Here is a 25,415-nt window from a genome sequence, read left to right as displayed (position 1 = left end):
AATGGATAGAAGAGAGGTGCAAAATGTGTTGCTGATTCTCTGAAGTAAGTGTGGTCCCTATGGGTCTTCATGGCAAATAACCTTTTCTTCAGTGTTGTAAAAGATTAAAACAGTACCTCAACTTCCATGTAAAGGCAGAATAGGATGCTTGTAAAAGCCAGGTGGGACATTTTACAAAGAAGAGCATAGGTCATACACGGAAGCAGAGAGAGGAAGAAGCAAATGCGAGCAGCATTCTATAGCAAGTGGCATTTTATGGATTAATCCCTTAGCTGTCAATGTTTGCGGCACAGCTGTAGCTGTTTGCCTGCATATAGTGACTATGTCCACAGGGAAAGGAATTGCCTCTCCTACAGCGTGATGGGTATTACATACCAGAACATGCACTAGTGCGCCAGACAACATTGTTCGTTATCACTGTATCCCAGGTTCCAATGGTAAAAGTAGGCCAGGCAGAATGGTGAGGATCTGCAGCTGTCTGCAGCAAGTCAGAGAGATCTTTGACCTCCCAATAGGTTACTGCTATTGTCTTCAGCATATTAGAGCTCCTTTAAAAGACATAGTGCTAGACTTCAGTCAGAGAGGTGAGTAAGTTAGGTCTCTAGACCCAACACAGTCCGCTGTCCAGGTGGCACATAATGGACCTCTTATTTTAACAAATGAGACATGCAAGTGGAAAGATGCCATTCTGTGAAGAACCTTGTACAATTGCCTATTTTTCCTATAACTACTGAACCTTTATTGGTGACAAGTTTTTTATTTGCAGCCGCATGTACGTCTATATTTTAGTGCTGGCCAAATTAAATAACTCAATCGTTAAACTTCGGACAATGAAGTATGCTCTATATTTTCTTGGACGTCCTACTACCTATAAAGTGTAATATGTGTACCAATGTGTAGCACAGTGGTAGTAATGGTTGTTTGTATAGGCAATGTATGGCTCGTAGACCTATAAGCCTTATTGTGCCACCCACTTAAGTAGGCCCTTAAAACATGTCCTAAGTCTGCCATTGCAGCCTGAATGCAGTTTTAAAACTGCCAGTGTGACTTGGCAAAACAACCCCCTTGCCAAGCCTTGAACTGCCCATTTTATTGCATACAGGTCACCCCTAAAGTAGGCCCTACATGACCCATAAGGCCGGGTGCATTGTAATTAAAAAGTTGGGCATGTACTTTTACGTTTAACATGTCCTTGTAGTGAAAAATTCCTACATTTGTTTTTCACTACTGTGAGGCCTACCTCTCACATAGGATAACATTGGGTTGTCTTGTTAACATTTAATAAGTGCAAAATTTTGATTGGCCTGCAGGACGTTCATGTTTGGTGTCTAAGAAATTGTAATTTAAAATCCTCTTTAAAGGTAGTCGGATATTAAGTCACATTTTTAAAATGGCACTTTTAGAAAGTTTTCATGACATAGCTATTTTATGCCTGCAGCGTGTCCCTGGGTCACATGACCGGGCGTAGTCGGCAGCTGGACTTTGTTTATTCCTCCTAGACAGCCACACAGTAGAGGGATTAGGTGTGTCTGGATGGGCCTCTACTGCAAGATGGCAGGGAGCTGGACTCAGCCCTATTTACAAAGTCAATAGGCTGTGCTCTGCCTTCACGCAAAGGACTTTGCACTACCTCATTGTTCATGCAGTCAGGCTGGAGCCAGGGAAGTGAAGGAAGGAAACTCCCAAGTACTTCAAAGGAAATTCTCTAGAAATGTCTCCTGTGTCACAGAAAGCACCATGCATTAATATATGACCCTCAGACCCACTCTGAAATTCACTTTCTGGACCTCCAGAGGACCTCCTACTGTTGTGGCCTCCTGTGTACCTCAGAAGACTACTTTGCTGCACCAGGAAAGACTGCTTTGCTACCTGAAGCCTGTCTTGAACCCTCAGAAGCTGCCCTTGCTGCTTGCACTTCTTTAACCCAGGGCTACAAGAGTGACTCGAAGGACTATGTGGCTGGCCGCCTGATCAGAGCCTTAGGGAGAGAAAAGGCTCCAACCATTTTGAACCTGCACCTGTACCCAACCTGAGTGAGTCTTGACCTTCTAAGTAGTGTCGCTCTAGTGCTTGACCTTTGGAAGCAGTGCTAAGGTACCCAGATCGCTAAAATCCAATACTTGGGAAAATGTTTGGCTCAAAAGTGCCCGCAGAACTGAGAAGGGACCAGATCAACCTGCTTATCCATCATGCAAGGTGCATCACTGGTTGGCCTGACTATGTGTCAGCTCCCGTAATTTCTTCTCTCCATCAGCAAATCTTATACAGAGGTTCTTTGCAGAAGGGGTATCTGACCTTGTAGCGCAGTCGTCGGCTACAGCTTGCAGCTTCATCCCACTGGAGGTTTTCGACTTCAGACTAAGACTGAAAGTGGAAATCTTCATCGTGACTTCGTCCAGCAGCTTCTCTATGACAATGTCTCCTTCTCAAACACCACTTGCAGCCTTGCCCTGCTGAACTTTACCTTCTCAGGCAATTTTTGCTGAAATTTCTTTTAAGTCTGAAGGTAAGCGCTGAACGGGCCTAATCCACTTCATGTAAATAAACTACTCTCCATCGCGGTTGTCCATATTTTCTGATTTTGATCCAGTCTCGTGCGATAAGTTGTCCATGGTTGGTGCTTTGATCTTAGGCACTCGTTTTTAACTTAAACAATCCATAACTCAGGTTCTACAAATCAGATTTTTGTTTTTTTGATGTAAAATAATTTATTAAAATGCACTCTATTTTTCTAAATTGATGTAGGATTTTTCTTGTGCTGTGTTCTCTTTTTTTTTACTGTTTGTGTGCTGCATAAATACTTTACATGTTGTCTCTAAATTAAACCTGACTGCTTTTTTATCAAGCTACCAAAGGGTTAAGCACGGGTTAATCAATTGAGTTTTGTGGTTCACCCAGATGGATTGTAGCTGTTGCTTGAGCAGTGTTTACACCTCACCTCACTCAACCAACAGCCCAATTTTTCACAGTGAATATGATCAGGTGCCACCTCTGAAAGTTTTGTACGGTGGCTCTTTTTGTGCCTGCAGCTACATGTTTAGAATGAAGGTGCCTATGTCTCCCTACCCTGCGATGTTTGGGAAGTTTGGAAGCATCCAAAGTCCTATCAGCGCTCCGCTTATGGCCAGTGCAGGGATACCCATGTCAGCCACATGCCTGCTAGGGTTACATGAAAAAGTCAGCCCTTTAAGCATGATGCCTTTAGTTGGGAAAGAGATAACCCAAAATCAAAGAAAGCTGATTTTTTTTCCTTCGTTCAAACATACTGTAGATAAAATGCTACCTTGAACTGAAGCTAAAATGTTAGTTGGCTGGCAGCTAGCATCAAAGAAAGAGTGATGGCTGTCACCAGCAAGTGTATTCTGTATCAGTCAAGGGAGTTGACTAATGGAATGTTTGCCATTTTCTCCTTGTTTCTCATCCACAAGTCATATTTGGGGCATTTACTTTGCTGCTAAGTTTATAGTGAAAACAGTCAATTGTTATGTGCTTGTGTTGTTCTTAATACATCTTATAACACATTCATCCTATCGCTATACTACTATGGATATGACTAACAAATGTGCACCAGTGGTCCAAGAGGGATTTTAATCCATAAAGAAGTGAGTTAAGTATGTAATGAAATACTGTCGATACATGACATCACCTAAATATTGTTTGAAACTATCCTGTCAGTATCACATATTTTACATAGTTTCCCAGAAATACCTATACTTCACCAAATCGACATATTCTTCCTAATACTTGGGATAGTATCTGTTGAACATATAGTTACTGTGTGCACTCAGTTTATTAAATACTCAAAAACAATATAAACGTTATTTATTTGAAATGTAATATAGCGTAGTTTCACAAACATGCTGATCAAGCACCTTATGTAACAAAAGTAGGCTGTCATTTTTATTAATTTATTTGTATTCATCGCAGTCACTTCAACGTAGATGTAGATCCTGAACACGTTATAGGTAGAAGCACTGTCCCTATACAATGAGTACTAAGCAAGACACAGATTATCAACTAACAGTGTAATAACTCCTAAAGCATGGAAGGTACTAACCTTTTGCGAAAATTATGTAAAGTGATAAATGGAGGCACAATATTAAAAAGAAAAATGTTCAGTGTGCATTATAGTCCATCTGAGATTAAACTGAATCAGGAAAGACTTATGATACTAGATGGTAAACATTTTCTGGGCTATATACAGTGGTGGAAATTGTTGGAAGCCCAGGGAGGGGACATTGTTTGGGTGGGCTCTCTAACCACTGTTGTTCTGCACCTAAATTGAAGGGCGTAATAGTTTGAAGATGTCAATGACAGGGTGCGGGTGGGGCATACCGCTTCCAAAGCTCGAACAACAAATAGGTGAGAAACCCCTTGTGACTTACATGCGCAGGGCGGTAGCTTGATAAAATATACTTACTACTAAAATATATGCCACTGTTGCTGAATCTATATTACACTTGCAGTTCAGAATGTCTCAGTATTGTGTCAGGCATTTGTATAAATGTATGCCTCTTTCTTTTTTGCATGCTGAGAAATTCTCTTCTTTTAGACTTTGGTCTCTTTTTTGTAGAAAATTCAATAAGTATCCCAAAGCAGCCTGAAAGCTGACAGCTTATAAAAGCAAAAATTAATAAATATAATTTAAAACTGTTTTCATTACATGTATTAAGCAACTTTATAATTCTGATATCTTGTGCTTCATTTCAGATGTCCAACACTCAGATATTTCAAATTCAACTCCATACTGGCTTCTTACCTCTTGAAACAACAGTATTGAAATTTACAAAGTAAGTAATTATTGGAATTGAAAAGAAATATGGACTTGATACAGAATGTAGAATCTGTGAGAATATGCATAATGCATTTCATCTCTTTTCCCAGTGTAGAGGTTTATACACAATTAATGTAGTATACAACAAAGTTCTCTGAACAAGTGAATTCTTCTACTGGGCAATCAGGTGTTGTGCATCCTAACCAAGAGTATATGATTCATTAGGAATGAGAACCTTACTTTTGGGGTCCATGTCTAATTCAAGTATTGAAATCAGACACTATGGCCAGTCATTATTGAACATCCCTGATAAACCAAGAAGGATGAGGAGGCAGGCCTTGCAATCATCCAGTATGCAAAAAAAGTGATTGTGTAGGGGAAGTTGGAAGGCAACCTTTTTGTCTATAAAATCTCCCAGCCATGGTATATTCATTTCAAAATGGTAGTTAGAAAGTTGGTTAGGATAATTCTAGGGTTTCTTTATAAGATATGACTGAATAAACATTCAGTTGAAGATGCCAATCCTTTCCTCTCTTGGGGCTCTGAGCACATTTAATTTATTTAGTTTCAAGAATGTGTAAGGTGCAACATAAAACTATGTACAGTGCAACGTAAGTTGCGGTTCTGACTTTCACAGCATTAGCATCAGTATTCTACATAGGCTGAACAATTTCCAACATATTTTGGACAAGAAGAGATGACAGCTGATGCTTGATTTCTTATAAAAGGATCAAGGTCATTCTAGCTCAAATAAGCTCCTACTCTATTCACCACAGAGTCTAAAATTGGCTTGGGCAATGTGATGCCCTCCCTTGTCTTCTACATGCTTGTAACCTACCTTCTTTTGTAGGAAGTGGTTGTAATGCCATGAATAGGATTGAGACCCTTGATAAGGCAGATAGGCATAAGCGTTTGAAGCACTATTAATATAATCTTAAGAATCAAATGGACTTAAAGTGGCAAGTTCAAAATGCAGTGGTGGAACCTCATGTTTGAGGCTAATCATTAATTTTGGACCAAATCTTTATCACACATTGCTCATTATCAGTACTTTTAACAAGTCAGTAAAAGTGTCTGACACATTTTAAATGAGAGATTATACAGCAGTATGAAATAGAAGCTGAAAAACTGAGTGGGGGGGTGCGTGGCCACATGGCAATGGAGTGAGTTACACTCCATCAGAACTCCCACTGGAGAACACCTATCTGCTGACATCTTGAGGACATTGTGAGGCCTGTGGCTGCAGATGCCACCTACATGCCCCCACTACCCTCCCTACACTCTTTGACAACCCGTAGGGTCCAATTGGGTCCTGTTGAAGTTTTTGGTGGGCGATTGTGCTGACTGCATGCTCCGCTTCCAAAATGGCAGACATGGGTTGCCAGAAAGAAAGGGGAGAGCGTGTGTAGAGCGCCGAGCCTTGTGGAGTCTTCTGTGACTGCCGGGTGGTGCACCTGATGATTGAAGCTTCCTGGGGCAGCCCCCATGATCCCGAGCCTCCCCCTGTGAATCCCTGACAGGAGTGCCGGTGTAGCACTGAAGCTACGGGGAGACAGGCCGTGAAGAAGGTGAGTGGATGGTCTGCAATGCTGTGCCCCTTGGCGGCTCAGTTCCTTAGTCTGAGGTATTCCGGAGCTTGGAGTGTAGCTGCCGGACCTCTCCCTAACAGGGATGATTGCTCTGCCTGCATTTGTGTTCCTGAGGTGCAGATAGCCTGTGAGGAGCCCAGAGCAGAAACTGTGAGGACTTTTGCTGTCGGACCCACACTGTGTTTCATCCGATAGCCGGGCCTGCCCTAACGAACGCCCTATAGTGCAACAGATATGACTTATGGTGGCACAGATAGACTTGCACTGGGGGCCATGAGTGGAGGCGGCCCTGGTGCCTCTCCAGACAATAGCTCCGAATCACGGATAGAAAAGACCCTGATTTCTTATGACCCTGAGTGCACTGGCTCATAAATTACTGTGAGATGCCCATAACCTGTTCTGCAAAAAGAACTATTGATGGACAGAATGCAGAACAATGTCATACATTCACCCCAGTACAGAGATCTGGACCTAAATCCATAGTTTTTTTGCTCACCATGCCATTCCAATTTGGACCCAGCCATATGCAAATCAGTCTTGACCCTGTGCCCAATGGGAACAGTCCAGCCCGAACTGCTAGGCTAGGTCCTCCCTGGACTGTAAACCAGCATCCTAGGACCGGTTTCGGGGTTTCACCCCTCTTCAGCCAGGATAGCTTGATTCCAGTGGCATGGCGAGCACGGGACTCACGTCTGAGAATACCCGTCCCACTCGGGGTGAAAAATGCAAAAAGGACTATTGATGGACAGAATGCAGAACAATGTCATACATTCACCCCAGTACAGAGATCTGGGCCTAAATCCATCATTTTGTTGCTCACCATGCCATTCCAGTTTGGTTCCAGCCATATGCAAATCAGTCTTAACCCTGTGCCAAATGGGAACAGTCCAGCTCGAACTGCTAGGCCTGTTCAGGCTGGACTGTTCCCATGAGGCACAGGGTCAGACTGATTTGCATATGGCCATGTCTGAACTGGGGTGGTGGAGTGAGCTAAAGAATGATGATGGATTAAACTCAGATCAGTTGACTGGGGGTGAGTGTTTGATTTGCTCAAACGCTCCGCCCATCATCCCCTTTGGTATTGCTTTGTTCGCCCTAAGTTGGCAGGGTATGCCCAGACGTGGGTCCCTTGCTCACTTTGCCACTGGATTCAAGATAGCCTGGCTGATGAGGGTTATGAACCTGAAACAGGTCCCAACCTGAATGACTGGAACTTCTCTTATGATCTATGAAGAGACTCCTGTTTGACAGAAATGCCTAGAACAACCACTGTAATCCCGTGTGAATATCAATATAACACACCTCTATGGATGGGGTCACTTTTTCAGCCAGACTAAATAGAGAAACGACAAAAGGGATGCGTCAGTTTGATCCTAGATTTGATGAGTTGCTTGCCCTAGGAAATATATCCAAGACATACAAAGACTAAAAAAAATACATATATATTTCTAATTGATAGATGCTTATAAAGTGGTGATATTGGGCTCACATGAGAAATAGAAATCTGAAATCAACCAAGGCAGAAAGTACATTATTATTGAGATGCTTTCAAAGCATTTGTGACACCTTCCAAATTCCTGTACTGAGGTCCTAGAATTGGATTTTCAGAAAGGGAGTATATTGATAAAAATTTAAGAAGAAACTTTACTCACCAATTCATTGTGCAAAACAATGTTTTTTAAATAAAATTATAGATAAAATCAGAAATGAATCTGAGTCTCAAACCTAGGGTCCTATGAATGCTGGTCTAATAAATTACCTATGTATGCAAGGATAGTTTTTTATTGATTTATGTGGAATATGCCAAGTGTGAATCTAGTCAAGAGAGCAATGAAGTGCTGAAATTAGCAACTGGATATGTAGCCTTTGAGGCGAATACTAAAACCTAAATAAAGGGTATTCATATTCCATAGCATTAATTTTTAAAAAGAAACTGGTTTGCAGGCTGCTGTATACTATGCAATAACAGAAATCTGAACAGACAGAAATATTGAGAAAAAAAAATCCTCCTATTAAGGTCAGTACAAAATATAAAGAGTATAGTCAGGTTTGTTAAATTAAATATTACCACTGGAGAGGATGGACCTAATACCGAATTATTTCATTAAGGAACTTATTCCTATTCAGAAACTTAATAAACATACATATAAAGGTTCTTACTAATTTTTGAATGAAAATATGTATCTCTAAAACATAACAGGTTATATATTTTAGACCTACATATTTTCATACAAGCATATATATATATCAGACAGTTATGACATGTAACTATGTAAACTGTGCCATTTTAAGTGAGGCAGACCTACTGGCTTTGTCAATGGGTCAAAACACTACAATATAGAAAGTGAAGGGCCTATTGGCTTTGTCAAAGGGTCAGCACATCAACATATATAAAACATACCTTTTGGCAGTGTCAATAAGTCAACACGAACTATAATAAAATGCACATTTTATAAATTCACACATTACAATGTTTAATAATATGTTTTCAATATAGCATTTTTAACTAAAAACATTAAACATGTCTTTGATTTAACATTTTTCAGACAATAATATACAGCCATAGAACCAACCAGATGGGGTCCCTGCACTCCAACTGAAGTGAATGCAGCTCCAGCTCGGAGACCTTTAAATAATTATGGTAAGGAGTCCTGGGGTCATGGATTCAATGACCCAGGAGACTTACTGTTTTTTTAATGTTGGAGGGCTAATGTGCTCCCTGCAGCCCTACAGAACAAATCAAAATTGCTTTGTACTATCCTCGCCCTATCTAGGGGCACCACCAGAGTCAAAATATTATGACTAAAAACCTCTTGCAGGGCATTATGGTGAGTGAATAATAAATGAGCAGCTTCTGCCGCTCATTTACTATTCTTTTTTTGTCCTGTTGCTTAATAATTTATGGGAACCCCAGTGTCCATCCAGGGTGCCCACACTTTAAAGAAAAAAAAATATGTTGGGTTCCACAGGGGAGCACCAAGCCCCTGTGGCCCCTGCTGGCTCCCCAACCAGCTCCATTCATGAGCGCCAGCTGCATTCCTTTGCTCCCACCAGGAAGCAGCTTTTTTTCTGCTCCCCCCCCCCCCCCACAGAGTGGGAGCAAAGTTGTGTTTCCTGCCTAGGAGAGTGTGGGCAGGCAGGGAATAAAGTTTATATTCCATGCCTGCACTCTCCCAGGGAGGAAACGGCAATGTGCTGGTGGATGGGGTCACCGGGACACTAGTCTCACAGGGCCCGGGGGATTGGTCCCTGAGGTCAGTGAATGACTTTGGAATGGAGGTCACACACCCCCCCTCATAACTTGTTAAGTCAGACCTGTGGCTGGGGCCACTCTATATATAAAGAATTGGACAGTGGTCTTACATTATTGGACAGTACTGCATTAAAATATTAATAGGCCTAAAATGTCTTTAAGCAGCCAGCATACAACAAAAAGTATGATTATAAATTATGCCGGGATTTAGTAGGAAGTGGTTGGATTTGTAAAATGTTATACCAATTTCAAGACTTTATTTTTACACCTGATTATGCAGACACCCTCCTTGCCATACCCCTGGAAGGGAACTATTCATTCTGTAGGGCCAAATAAGAAGCCCACACATTTGTCTGTTTGGTGGTAGATAGCTTGTTAAAATCATATGAAGTATTTGTTCAGAAACACCTGCAGGTTACAAGTAAATGTTCACCATTACTTTAGTGTTCTTAGTTTCTCATGTTCCTCTATGCCAGTATTTATTGAACTTGGGAGGAAATCAACAACATGTATCACAATGAGCAAAGTTACTGTGAGACAGGTATCTTATTTGTACAATGTATTAATACACATAAATAAACTACAGACTTAACTGTAAGATAGTGGAGTAAAATAATGAATTATTACACACGTGAACGGCTAAAGAACCTACAAAGCTCACAATTTTATTTGCTTCCTGTAAATTTAAAGAACTCACAGTAATTTATTAATTATTGACTGTTATACCCTAGAAAGCTTTGCTGAAATGAAAGTGGCCATGGATAAATGAAGATGATTTTAAGGATCAGGGAGCAACGTCCAAACAATGACAGAATACCCAGTAAAATTGTAGGGAAGACCTTTTAAAAGAAAAGTGAGAACGCAAACAAGTTAAAAAAGCTGATTTTAAAACTAGTAATATTAAGGATGAGTGTCCATAGTAAGTGTATAATTGGTTTCATATCACAGTATGAAAAAAAATGAATTCAATATTTCCAAACAATACTAAACTGCGAGATAGGAAAGAATGCTACAATAAAATATTCATTATAAAAATGTATTGCAGAAATAAAGAAATAGCCACATTTGGTGAAAGCACTTCAATTTGGTGAAACCATGAAACTCAAGGTTGAAAGAACTGTGGTTTAGTGGTGGACTGGTGTGTTAAAATATTAAAGATGCCATATGCAGATTCATATGCCTTTCTACAGTTAATATTGTCAGTGCTTGACATGTGATCACTAATAGTGATGTACATTTTTGAAAGAGCTAAAAACCAAAGAAGCTTTTTTTACTCTATAGTATGGATGTCTAGGTTTCACAACTGACTCTAGGGTACACAAGTGCCTTACATCCATTGAAATATTTAAAACACCTTTTCAGTTTGTTTAGTCCAATATATCAACCACTGCTTTAAAGTTTCACAAATATGTAAAAGGTGTAGATGTTAAATTTACATTCTCAAAATTTGTGAAGCTAAGCCTTAAATATATTTGCTAACATTTAATTTAATTAACAAAAAAATTGTTCCAAATACAGAAATCGCTGCTTCTTGGCTGCCGCTCGAGTGGATTATCTTCTTGAGCTGTAGCTTTCTCACTGTGAACAGTCGAGACTGCCAGCTACCGCCCGCATTGAGAAAATCTGCCGAGTGCCTTCCCACTGCCCGAAAATCACAGTTGGGGACACTGATTCTTGCGCTTCTACTTTACAAGGGCGAACCACGCATGAGAAAATTCTCTGCTACCCAGCGGTTGGCGGAATTTTACCAGAACTCCGCATTACAAGCGTAACGCAGAGTGGGCAAAATTCTGCAGACTCTGCTGGCAGAGTAGTATTTGTTGCTCACCCCTAGAAAATAGAGAGAAAAGAAACAGTGCATAGATGTTTTGGTTCATTGGCCTCAGAAGAAAAGGCAGGTGGGAGGTATGCTGCAAATACCGTCAGTCACCAATAGACTGTCTGGTAACCTAGTAATGATATTAGAAAAGGTGCCATTAATCTAAATATGCTTGTGTACAAAATAAAACAATGTCTTGTGAGTGTCAGTAGAATGGCTTACCAGAATATGAGGGTGGAGAGAACCTGACTAGCTTCTATATGATCAGGATACAATCCAGGAACTGAATGCAAGGATCCACCGGCATCCCCACCTAGAGACACCGGACCACAAATCTATGTGTTTCTCGGTCTCTTTTTAGAGATGCGATTAAAAAGAGCTCGGATGAACAAAATAAATCAGTCACCATGAGTAAAGCCCTTGTTAATAGTGCTAAACGAGGTAATTTGTTCAGGCAGAGACACAACACAAAGGAAGGAAAGACACTGTGATTCTGTGGATGACATAGTCAAGAAGAGGCTAGTATCTTGCATGCACTCCCGGTTTGTTACTGATGTTATGCCAGACAGTGAAGCCCTCTCTTTAATGGGTAAGGATGTTCTAGGCATGCAGAAGAAAGAGTTGGGATTGAGGGCGCAACAGTACAGCCTTGCATACTTTACTACTCGGATAATTTAAAATGGACTTAATTATCCTAAATATTCTATATTTATTTTATTGCTGTTGGAATTATATTTCACTAATACATTGCTTTTAACTTTCCTAACTCTCTCAGTGAGCCCTTGGTATGTAAAGCTTGCCCTGCACTATAGTGTGCTCTATAGGTGTGACCTGTTTGTTCAATAAGTTAATTCAAATCTACTATTTTATTGATATTTTAAAAGTGAAGTTAATTGTACAATTTAATTTATAAGTGTAAATGTTTATTTTTGACACACAGACCTGAATTGGATGCCTGTGACTCTCCAGAGAAATATCCACAACTTTTTCATGTGGTCTTGGATATTGAATTTGAAGCAACTGATAGACAGACAGATTTAACACCTCCTTGGGAACATTTTGTTACAAAAGACATAAATCCCAACCTACTATTTTCTTCTCCGCAAGAACATCAAGATGCTCTTGCAGTTGGAGGTAGGAGACACATTGCTTCTCAAACTAACACATTTTAAATCCATTTTGTACTTTTGCCATCTGTCTAATGTCATGTAAGAATTAATATCTGTGTTTTTCAGGTAGGCCTCCTGTTGAAGTACCTCAAGATAACCTAAGGAATGCAGGGCAAGGTGCATTCTTTCCATCTTTGAACTGGCAAGGTACTTTCAACAGAAATAATAATTACTTATAATGTGCATTCTGACCGCTATAATCAGTTTCTTGCATGAATACCATTGTGCATAGAAGCATAAGACAATGTGAGTGCAAAGCCTGGCAACTACTTTAGAATAAAATTGAAGTGGCAGATTAATGATTAAATGTCAAAATTGTCCTTTCACAATGTAATTTTTGCCACAGTTGTTAGCTTTTTCCAAAACCAAAAGAATATACATAGGGAATCTTTGATACAAACATTTTTTAAAAGGGTTGTCTTTTCCTAACATTTTAATTTCAAATAAATTGAACATTGTTCAGGTTTAACATATTACTCTCAGACTCCTCTAAAATACCATGGCCAAAATCTAGCAAAAACCTGCTGTACTCGTTTTTTCCTGCATATTGAACCCGCAAAGTCTAAATGCAACATCAGCCAGGGGGATGTCACAACTACCTCTAAATACCCACTAGCTCACTTACTTATCTCCTGGATATTAGTGAGTCTCTTCTGTCCTTCTCTTTAATATCTCCATTTTGCTGTCTTACTGCCTCGAATTTACTTTTATCTACATCTCCCCCACTTCATGCTTCATCTCTCACCAGCATTCTTAAGGTCTTTCTCCAACAATCTCCTTGCTCTAGGCCATTTCTGTTTTTAGCGTACCCGTCACTCCTTCTATCCTTTTTCCAAAGTCCCCAAAATCTTCTACTCCCAGGGATATTCCCTTTTCCCCTCTTACACTTCCAATGTTTCCACCTAATTTTGTGCGGACTAATCTTCCTCGAAAGGTTTCAATCCATATCTTAGACCCAGCCAAAAGAAAAATAATGGACTTTTATTATACACCTCTTTAGAACTAATTACATATAATCTTTGTAGACTTCAAAAATGTATTCTGTGACAAAATCCTTGATGCCCTCCTCTTAAGTGCCAGTGTTTGCTTTTTGAGCTCCTTACCTCATCCCTTCTTGAAGTAGCTGCCACTTTTGCTTCCTTCAGCACCCACAAATCGTGCACCATCAATTGGAGTTGAATTTCTGGTGACACAAATAAACTGAAATGAGGATGCATTTTGTCTGAAATCTGACAAGAAGGGAACCTCAATATGAAGTACAAGCATACTGTCATTAAGTTGAAAGGAAACATTGAGGCCAAAAGATAATTGCTTAGTCAAAATTCCTCAGGTGTTCAAATGACAATGCACACATTTTGTCATGGTTCATATGTTCATTTCTCCATATGTCTACAGAGTAAAAAACTCCCTTCACAGATGTCAAGTTCTTTTTCACAACATCAGGTCCCTTACAATCCCAACATAATGGAAGCCCAGACTTGTTGCTGGGCAATGACGTTGTTCTCCTTCTTGGAAGACATGATCTTTCAAGTTTATATGGACTCTTTGAGGCACCTATGGATAGCGTGAGTTTGGAGATTTGTTGAGATATGATCACTTTTATCACATCTGTTAAAATTCTATTTCTGCCCACCACATCCAACTTTTAAAAATTTGTGGAGTGAGGTTGCATATATATGCTGATGAAGCAGCTCATGTTTCACCTCCCTGGACAATAAAGGTTGAAGAAGCACCTGTGAACCATTATAATACAGTGAAATCACTGGTTTGCCTGCAGTGGCAAAATGCTCAAGCTTGTGTTCACTGGCCCGAAGAACAGCATAGAAAACATACTGTCTGAATATAATTGTGGAAAATGAACTATATCTCCCCCCCGCCCCCCATTACACATATCGTTAAGACTTTCTGAATAATTCTGGGTCATGTCTGCTCCATGGTCTAGAATGTAAACCATTAAAGAAAAAAATAAAAGTTGTTTCTTTAACTTGCGATCTAGGTTACAGTTACAATCCTTTTTTAAAACAAATAAGGTAGAGTAGCCCTGGTAAGAGCTAAATTAGGTTACTGGAGTGATCCATAATTACGGCTGCCAAAAAATATGTTTCTAGATTCCACAAATGTCAGTTTTTCTTAGGAAATGGCAGAAAATGACACAATGTAACAGAATTCTCTTCATTCGGCTGTGAACAGCCATAAAAGCGTAAAAGACGTATGTGCAAAAATGGCTGTTCACAGCCGAATAAAGAGAATTCTGATCTGACACAATGTAACTATATTTGACAGGTTGTGTAGACAGCACCGCCTGCAAATAAGCCATGGTATTCTATTCAGGACAACAATCCTGCAGTCAATAGACAAACTAAATAATCAACAATTTTTGCAAACTGACAAACTTAAATGGCTTTGCCAATCTGCAACTACTGCCTAGGCTCTATGACAAAAGTCAAAGAGGGTGAAGTAAGTAATGCCATGATGCATCTCAAAATTGTTAGTTTCTGCCATTTTTGGTGATTAATGTAGATAACCTGAGTAAGAAGTTGGAGAAAGCAAACAAAGAAAATTAAATCATTCACGCTTCCTACTTCTCTACATTTGGCTTCTTTAAAGTTGAATCACCAGCCTTTGTTAAATCTTCACCACCAGCAAAATCCTAGGAATTGACCAGAAAATGTCCTCACTACATGGAATAACACAACCAACTCCACAACCAATAGCTGCATTTCAGACATATACGAGAGTTAGCAGCACATGCAGTCATTAGCGATGATGGCCATGATTCATATTGAACATCAATATTTGTCAACTGACATAGGGTATTCGTAGTACAATTTCAAATGTATGAACACAAGATTCTGATACATATATTCTTGAAAATTAGAGCATGTGTACTACGGGTTGGAGAAAATCTATTGCCATAAAGACAGGAATAAGGGTATTCGGGGGTTACAAATGGTAAGCTGATTTCATAGATTTTATTCTGTGTTGCGTAACACTCCAGGAAGCTACAACTCTCTTCCCAAAAATGAAGGTGTGATGTTTAACTCTGATCTGACCCCCTCAGCACGAATAACAGCATTGGCGTCTGTGTTTCAAAGGCCAACTTACCAATCTCCAAACAATTCTGCCATTTCTGAAAGTTAATCTCCAAGCAAAGCTTCCAAATACAGCTTTCTCTTTAAACTGTTGGTATATGCATAGATTGCTATCATTCTGTGCATCTCAGACTTGGGAGTCAGTTGCTAGTTACAAAAATTGATTTCTGAGAGTTATATTGAATAGTAGGGTTGTGAATGTTACATGCATGATTAAGTTGATCAATTTCTTTGTCTATATTATGGAATTCCCTAAATTATTTCTAACAGTTGTTAGTTCATTTTAGTTTTCATTTATATTTTCCACAAAATGTAATTTCAGTTCCACATAAATCTACAACTAATAAACATAATGCTTAAATAATTATTTAAAATGGTATGTCGATTATATTTAGGCTTTCCGGTTTTCAGTTTCGTTTTGTTGTGAAATACATTGGGGTTTTCTCAATGTTGTCTAATATTTTCAAAATTTGGACAGATCAGTATTTATTTTCGCTCTGTAAAAAATAAATGCAGCGGTGTCTTCCCAAAGGTAATAAATACTTTTCCCTTTATTTAATTATTTTCCTCACCCCATTCCTCTTGTTAGTTCTTCTTTGTTTCTTTCCAGATTTTAACTCCCTTCCTTGTAATCTTTCCTTGAAGTTGCACTTTCTAGTAACTTTTCATTATTTCTCTTACTTCCCTGCCTTTCTCATTTCTTAACACTTAAACTCCTTTCACCAGCACGTGAGCCTCACCCCATGTCGAGGGTGTACATAGAAGGGAAAGTGTGTGTTCACATCTAATTAACATTTGTTTGCAGCAGGTAAAAAGTTAACAACCAGCATTTAATACTCAAAATATGTCTAAGTTTGGCTGAATGAAGATTTTCTGCTTTGGACATGAGCTATAAATGGTTGGTGCTAGGTATTCTAGTTTTGAAAGGCATCGTCACAATGCGCTGTTCTTTATGTTAGGACACTAACAAAGGTTTTGATAATAAATGTATTATTACTGTCAGATTTGGGGCTCTTAGTCCTCTGCCTGACATGGGGAGAAATTTGCAAAGGAATTTATATGCATACTGTTAGATTTAGAGCCCTTGGTGACTATCAACAATTCTAATGTATGAAAAAGCAGCTGAGATAATAAAGAAACACCATGATGATGCACAAACTCCGAAGGAGTCCTTACTCTAGGTATGGCTCAAAATGGGCAGTCTGCAGCTCATACTAAGAAACACAGAGCAGCTGCTGCCATTTAATGTTTCTGAGCTGTATTTTCTATATATCATATACTAACTTGTGCATTTTATGAGTTAGTACATGCATTGTAGGAAGCACAGTTTCAACTAAACCGCATACAGACTCCTTAGAATGTGGATTGGCGGTAATGATATTCATGATATGGCACCTGATCCTTCTGTATTAGTGGATATGGCTTGCATAGTCCTACTTTTCAGACAATGTGAATCTAAACATGTGTGCTGGGGTTAACACTCACTGAAGATCATTGATTCAAGAAGCATCCATATGCACCATGTTCTTTGTTGCCAGAAACTTGATACCTGAGCATTCGGAAAGCAAAGCTATGTACCCCACTCATTGTAGGAAAATAGCGTCATGGTGGTGACCCTTGATTTGGATAGAAAAGCTGCTCATACCTCAACTGTGAACCTGATGGCTGCTACTTCGGCACATGCAATGAACAGTGAGCTGAAGCCATATGAGGTGAACCACACCAAGAGTGGAAGTAGATCCTGGTGGTCCAGGGACCTTACGGATGGTCACAAGGAAATATTAAGTGACCTGTTATGGTCCATGTGGGTCATAGTGGGAGCATCCATCAAAGAAAAGTGCTTTGAGGTTGAGTCTGCACTTATACTGTTTTGAAACCAGGAGTAGTAAAAGTGCACTAAAATTCAGTGCTTTCTGGTTATTTCTGAAAAGCAAATATTTCTACCTGTGTTGTTATATATGTCGGGCTCCCGGTTTTATGGTATTTATCCATAATTAGTTATTTGGGGTTTTCTGATTTTTTTTGGTGGAACGAGTATATTCCTACATTTATGTAACAGAAAAAATATGTGCTTATTTCTGAACAGGTTTCAGTGATATAAACACACACTCTGATGATAAAATATACACTTATAAGAAAATATTTGAATTTTAGTATCAATGTTGTGCATATCTACTTTTGTTTAAGGCTCTTTACTAAAATTCCTTTATTTTTTTCAACCCCCGTACCTGTCAATCTGCACAGCTATTGACCTGGCAGTCATGACTGATGCCATTTAGAATCACTCAAAAAACAACCCTATTTCCATTTTTATCCACATTTAAAATAAATACAGACCGGAAAATGAATGGTTTTCAGTCTGTATTTATCTCTAAAAATCAGTAAAAATGGAAAACAGGGAGCCTTATCTTTGTTATGATAGGTTTCAGCTTTAAACCAGAAACTCTTATTGTAGTATCACCCCTTATTATAGTATCACATCATATAGTTTGTCTACAGTATGCAGCAATAGTAAAGAAATCTCTAGTTCATAGCACCACTATGCCATATAGATTGTTATATGTACACTGAAATACAATATAGAGTGGCCACTTTATTACTGCATTAGGTTTAGAAGTGGACAGATCTAGGTGCTTACTAGATGAGCTGCTAACAGGATAATTGAGTGTTCTAAATTGTACAATGTAACAGGTACCTGATGATGCTGTAATGTTGTCAAGCATAATTAATCAAATTATTCATTTGTACATGATATATCTTCCAGGATTGAGTGATTATTGACTTAACGTTGATTGATAAACTTGAATGTGGCTTGCATAATTGTATTGTACCCATATTACTCTCATAACAGTTAGCCATAATGCACAGGCCTTGCAATTAGTTAGTCAAGCTTGCAAGTTGACAATTGTGTTGTGCTGAGAAATGGTATGTCAGTTTTCTAATGAATGGTTACCTAGTGGCTTTGGTTCTGTAGCCTTATTAAATAAAATGTGAAATAATTACAAATCTGTGTCAATTAAATGTAAGTTAAACTCAGAAAGTATATAGAGTTCTATTTTTTGAAAAAACATTTAATGCATATTCTGGTAGTTTTATAAATGTCCTAACGTACATTCTATGTTTGTTTTAGACCAAAGGTCTGACAGGACTGGTGCTCATCCCAATTCTGAAGACCGAGCTGCATTAGTTCATGAAGAAAGTGAGCAATCAGATGACGAACTCCTATCTCTGTCCAGCCAGCACAGCAACACTAGTGCAGAAAAGCCACATGGAACACCAAAGCACTGCAAAATACAAGAACCTCAGGTGCCTCCACCACCTGAAGATGTGGACCTGTTGGGCCTTGATGGCTGTCAAACAACCAAAGCTTTCTCTTCTCAGCCAATAGCTCCACCTTCTAACTCAGCCTTGTTAAGTGATCTGTTTGGAGGGGGTCTTCAAACAGGACAGTCGTCAACTGATGACCTATTTCATAGTGTTGGAACTGGCTCAGCTCAATCCACTCCACGGAAGTCAACAACCTCAACATCACCATCTCCAGTGCCAAAAATAGAAGAAGGTAATGTAAGTGGGATCTGCAGGAGCCATCTAAAACAATCATGTGCATACTAAATAGATTGATTTTTTTAAACCACATTGGACACGAAGTTCATATTGAGTTTTCTTTTACTAGGCAAACACTAAGCCCAAGAGAAGTACCTAAGACAAAAATGTGTAGTCTGACATATTCACTTGGATGAGTTCCTTAAAAATAATCATACTTTTCAAAATAATAGTTGCCCAAAAGCCTAAACAGATGGATAATGCATCTGCATAGTTAAATAGTTTACGATTGTCAACCATGTTATTGACTGCAGTAGGGATACTTGCTTTTAACAAGCCAAGCAGCGTCTGGTTTCCAAATATGACATAGCAAGTTCCTACATAGGAACATTCATATAGGACAAATGCCCCTGTTGCACAACTGAACATCTCCCTAACAATTATAGTGAAGCATCTCAGAATTTTGTTAATTTAGTGAATTATCAATATTGAACACATTTGAAACACATTTTGACTCTATTCAATTCAATCTATTCTTCCATTTGCCAACAAACTATCCATGTGCTTGCTCATCAAAGCTTAATCACCATTAATAGTACCAACCGATAGCAGAACTAAGTGCAACTGTCAGAATGTCAAATGTATTACATAATTGCTCTCAAGATAAATCCTCTGTGGGATACATAAGCAAACTGGTGGACAATGTGAGTGTAAGAAATTGGATTATTACATTTAGTTAGTAAATTTACCTGAGCACAACCCCCTAGTAGGTATGCCACAAACAAGACAGGCTTAACTTATGGCAATGTGTAAAGTATTTATGCAGTACCAAAACAGTAGAAAAGTTGAAATGCTAAAAGACACCAAAATGACAAAAATCCAATAAGAGGAACTCTAAATTTAGGCTAGGAGTGCTCGGGGGTTTGTGTGAGGAATGTATTGGTAATCTTAGTGCCCTCCCACATCAAACACTAAAATCCATTTGGGGGCAGTCACTGTACCCACATTAAATCCAGAGACAGAATAAATATTATAATAATACGATTAGGGATTTCAGCAACTAGACAATAGATACACAAGAATTGTTTTTGCATCCTGTTTCCCTTCCTTTCAAGCGTGCCCACAGTGTTGTATGTACCAAACAGACCTGTCATGCAGAATTTGACATTCAAGCGGAATTTAACACTGTAATGTTAAACAGGATGCTCTCAACCCCACCCTAACTATTCTGTCAGATTCAGAGGAGTCATTTTCTCTCCATTCATGTCAGCCTATTGTTTGCCCCCAGGAGGCACTTTACACCCTTTTTACACCTATTCAAATGAATGTCTGACAGAAGTGGGAGAGTAAATGCAGAGCTAGCCTCCAGGAACATCAGGGAAATAAATGTAACTTTCTGAAGGTTAATTTTCCTAAACCGCTATTTAAAATCTGACTTCTTTATTCAGTTGAATATTTATGACTATTAAAATGAATTGTTTATTTTTCTAGCTAGTACCATTACTGAGAGAGTATTAGGATTCTGCACTCTTGTTTTCTACATAGGACAGCTAGGCCTGCAACAGTAAAAAAAAATTGCGTTTAGGTCCTACCTACTGTAAGGACATGTTAACATATAATTTCTGCATGTGCTACTTTTAAATACAATGTGCCTTGTGGGTGGCAAGGCCTACATACAATTGACTTATTAATATTTAAAAGGGAGGTTTTAATCTGTCTTAAGAGTTTATTTTCACAGGTGCAATTGCAGTGCTTAAACTGCCACCTGCCAAGCTACACAGGTTAGGCCTGAAGCCATGATTTACACTGTCACTTTAGTGAATGACACAATACATGCTGCAGTCCACTAGTGACCTTTAACTTACAAGACCTGTGTACACTTTGTACCATATACTATGGATTTAAATGTAAATTCAATATACCAATTAGGAATATGCCAATTCATCCATGTTTAAAGGGGGAGCACTGGTTAGCAGGGTTAAAGTGAATAGAGGTCTAATGGCAGCAAAACTATTTCCAGTAAAAGGACACAAATACGAGGTGACCATTTAAACAAGCATTTGCAATGCAATAGGTCTCGCATTTACGCAAGCTTGAGCTATTACCATTGCAAATAACAATGCCTTTTATTTTTGTTTTAAAAACTTAAATAAAGGGCATTGTCTTTACAATACCAATAGCTTAAACTCAAGTAACTGCGAGACCTATTGCATTGCAAATGCTTGTTATCACCTAGCTGGCGTCCTTTTGGCAGCCAAGTGCCAATGCAGGCACCCTTGCACCATAGTGCAAGGGTGCCTCCTTTGCATGCAGGATTGTTTTTGTGCAGGAAGGTACCCCTTCTTGCAGAAAAACAATCCACTGAGGCATTGTCCTCTTGCAGCACACATAGAAGGTGTTTAGAAAAATATCAGAGAAAAGAATATTGTGTGGACAAAATATCACGCCAAGAATATATCAAGGACAAAAATATTGGGAAGGTATGTTTCTATAGGTAAGCAAAGTTTTACTATATAATGTACCTTGATGATATACATATATATTCACAGTATGTAGCCATGGAGTTAAGAAAAATTGATCTATGCTTACCTAATCGCACTTACCTTCTCGATATTTTGGCCCTCGATATTTTTGACCTGATATTCTGGCCACACAATATTTTTGGTTCCGATATTCAGTCAGTGATCTCACATAGAAAGGGGAAGCAACGAGGAGAAATAAACATATTTCTCCTCATTTTGCCTCCCCAGGGAAGGTGTAGCATCTTGACGCATTCCCAGGTTTACCAGTTCTGGTAAATCCATGGAAGTGGTGTGGAAACACACGTGCAACGCCCATGGAAAACCGCTCAAGGCAGAATAACGAACGCAGCAATTTACATTGTGTTGTGTTACTCCAGATTTATGAAGCCGCTCAGGGCCACACAAAGTGGTCTTGCGTGGATACATAAATTGCATTTGCGGTAAGCGTCAAACATGTACCACATTGCGTGGTGCAAAAGTGACGCAAATCCCTTCATAAATATGACCCTAGACCTACAAATAAAGAACATGCAGAATTTAGAAAACTCGAATATCCAAACTGTATATGCATAGCACTTATTGCTAGCATTTTACTCACTTCCAACGTGTTGCAGACAGCGGGACCGTGGTACAGAGGGTTGAAGTCATTTTTTTCAAGATCACATCATTTATTTAAACCGGGAGGCGAGGTTTGGAATCTAAGGCTCTCTGGTGAATGTTAACAATTGGCAGGCAGAGTAAATCGTCTCATTTTCCGAGCTTCAAACTGTTCTATTCTTCTTAGAATTGTAATGGAATTTTAGGAAATTGTCTGTGGTTGTGGTGTCTGCCATTTCTTTGAATGCTATACTGGGTGTTCCTGAACATCTGATTTTCGGCAAAGGAGGTGCGGCGGGACTGTGAGAAAGTCATTGAACCGCCTCGAAGTCCCAGGTGCCCCGTGTCGTTGCCGGGAAGGCCTCGTCCAGACGTTTCCCGAGGGCAGCTCTGCCTATCACACCTCCAGTGCTGCTATAACTCACTGTCTGCCGTGGCTGTAGCAGCGTCTGACTGCTGAGTCATGCGCTCTGCGCCTCCTGGGAGCATTTTAGACTTTTCATTGGCTTTATATAGCGCTAACATGGCTTCTTTGGCGAACCGAGGCGCTAATTTCTTTCAAGGGTCTGACAGTGTGTAGTAACAACACGCGACGTGTCGAAGGGCCTTTAACCACAGTAAAGGAAGAAACTGCAAAAAGGATAGCAGAAGCTAGAAAATACAAATATTCCCTGTAAGGATTGAATGATGTGATGCAGACCCCTCATTCAAGAACGCTTTTTTCCTTCTAAAGAGGCTTTGCAGTGATGCGAGACAGCTTATCGGGAACTGCTTTTCTTTGCTGGTCTCAGCGAACAGTTCCCTTCCTGTGGCATCGTCAACTGGTGCTCGCGCCTCTCGGCATTCAAAAGAGGCGGCAGATGCCGTCTGCCTCAGAGCAAGCGAGGATGTAAGGGTAGTGCAACGCCTCCGAGCATACCACCTCATACATGTTCATCCCACCTTTAACACTGGAGCACTGCCTGGTCTCAGCGTCCCTAGAGTTACCAGACGGGGAACAGGGCACAGGGACAAGAAGCGATGAGTCCAGGATCACACAGTGCAGTGGTAGGCAGGCCAGACTGGATTACAAACCGTGTAAATTGAATGCACACTTGACAACGGAAGGTTTGACTTACACAATGCGTTGTTTTGTAATATTGATTTACTAGTGGAAATTCGGGTGTTATTTACACCAATGTTGTGAGCCAATCGCATTCACTTACAGAAACAAGCAAGAAGGGGGTGGCAAATGGTGTGCACTTTGATGTCCTCAGTGGCCGCGCGGCTCACTGAGGACATCAAAGCGAAAGTGATCAGGCAGACATCAAAGCGAAAGTGATCAGGCAGTGCTTTTCAGGCTGCCAAATGGTGCGCGCGCCCAGCCGACGCACATGCACTGTATTTGGAGGCCTGAAAAGCCACTGTTTGCACTTCCAAAACTCGCTTACTATAAGTCACGCCAGAGCAGCGCTAAAGCGCTGTCTCAGACGAGACCTAAAAAGGTAAGGTTTACTACAGTGAGATTAGGGGAGCTAAAAACAGTGCAAACCAGCTAACTTTAACTGTAGTAATTTCAATGAGTTAAATATCAAGACAACAAGGATTATTGGCAGCAATTCACTAAGCCTGAGACATCAGTGCATATCTAGAGTCATTGAGACTGACTGACCAAGAAACAAATACATCTATGCGTTGGTATCTTACATTTATGTTGCTACTTCTCAAGGAGCACAATTTGAATTATACACAATTCATAGATTTCCAGATGCATGCATGTTGTAACTATGCATCAATTCTGTCCAGAGATTTAGCATTTGGGAACTATAAAACTAATTTAAAATATTTTTTTTTAAACCCTTTTATCTAGAGATGGAAAATGGTTTCCATTTGAAGAAATCCCTTCCCTCAAGCTATTACATTTTTTAAGATGCGCTTTTAGAATGGGAAATATCATTATGAATTCTTGTGAATGGCAACAGAATTTGGACTTTGTGTCCTCAAAATTCCCGGTGACTACTATCCTGACGTTCTTTATGATCTGTCCACTATTTTTCCAATTTACCATTACTCTGACTATGAAATATCTAGAAACTTTACAGTCTTTCTACTGCTGTAAATTTCATAATTTTCCATAACTATGCACAGATATTGAGATGTTGAATCAGTGTCAGTCATTTGTTATCAAAGGCAACACTTTTTGCAAATCTAATTTAGGTGTCAGCTGCTCCAGTTTCCAAGTCTCTCCTCCTTTTCTGGGGTGAAATGATCCTGAAGATTTTTAATTTGTTTTAGAAACACAATAAAGTGATTGCAGAGGGAATTCAAATGTGTGTTTTTAAAAGTATTTCATTTCTGTCTTTCATTCGGATAAGGTGAGTGTTCAGATTTCCAACATCTCTTAGTCACTCCTCTAATTCTACTGAAACCATAGCTTGGAAGGAGCATTCACTGGTATAGTTTCTCTTAAGCATATGTTGTGGCAGCTAGTGCCTATTTACAGATGGCTGCAAACCTCTGCACCCAGACCAGCTGCTACTTTATTTATCAGCTGTTGCTGTTCAATTTTCTAGCTCTCATCATTTTCCTACTTTTCTGGAAGCGGCGATTATCATGAAGGCTTGTGGCTTATGTTGAAAATCACTATAAGGTGGCTGCATACAGGATTATAGCTGGTGTGCTTGTAAAAGTGTTTACTGTCTGTGCTTGCACCAGCTGAAGCAAGTGTTTTTCGAGGATTTCGACTGTTCATTATTTTCTTGTCCTGTTTTACTGAAACAGTGTTTGCACTCTTTCCAGCGGTCTGGTCATACTAGGGCCTGCGTTGGGCAGCTGGCAAATTTTTAGAGGTTGTCACTGCGTGGTCATGCACAGCAGGCATTCCAAATGTAAGGTTTTATGCGCCTGTCTGCACTGAAATCACACAGGTCATGGAGAGGCTCTCTTCCTTGGTTCATGACCTGAGCACATTTCACCTTCTAAGGTATGTATACTACATCTTTCCTGCTAAAATTATAGATCATTCTTCTGATTTGTGCACAGAATCGCCTCCTCTTTGCCTCTTAGAGATGGTGTCTG

The 25,415-nt window shown here is 39.6% G+C and overlaps 1 protein-coding gene across 8 annotated transcripts in view; it reads left to right on the top strand.

Annotated features, from left to right (window-relative positions):
- The window catches only part of DNAJC6 (DnaJ heat shock protein family (Hsp40) member C6), a 416,470-nt gene that overhangs the window by 309,476 nt on the left and 81,579 nt on the right, over positions 1–25,415 (top strand). For all 8 annotated transcript variants that reach the window (XM_085602365.1, XM_085602363.1, XM_085602364.1 and 5 more), the window contains 4 exons: positions 4,711–4,790; positions 12,376–12,569; positions 12,671–12,751; positions 18,827–19,255. In XM_085602365.1, the coding sequence (XP_085458491.1) occupies positions 4,711–4,790; positions 12,376–12,569; positions 12,671–12,751; positions 18,827–19,255 (784 nt within the window). The remainder of the gene's footprint in view (positions 1–4,710; positions 4,791–12,375; positions 12,570–12,670; positions 12,752–18,826; positions 19,256–25,415) is intronic.

The sequence above is a fragment of the Triturus cristatus genome, chromosome 4_2 (assembly GCF_964204655.1).
Source record: "Triturus cristatus chromosome 4_2, aTriCri1.1, whole genome shotgun sequence".
NCBI classification, from domain to species: domain Eukaryota; kingdom Metazoa; phylum Chordata; class Amphibia; order Caudata; family Salamandridae; genus Triturus; species Triturus cristatus.
The sequence above is the reverse complement of the archived record's forward strand: the minus strand, read 5'-3'. Positions and strand labels throughout refer to the sequence as shown.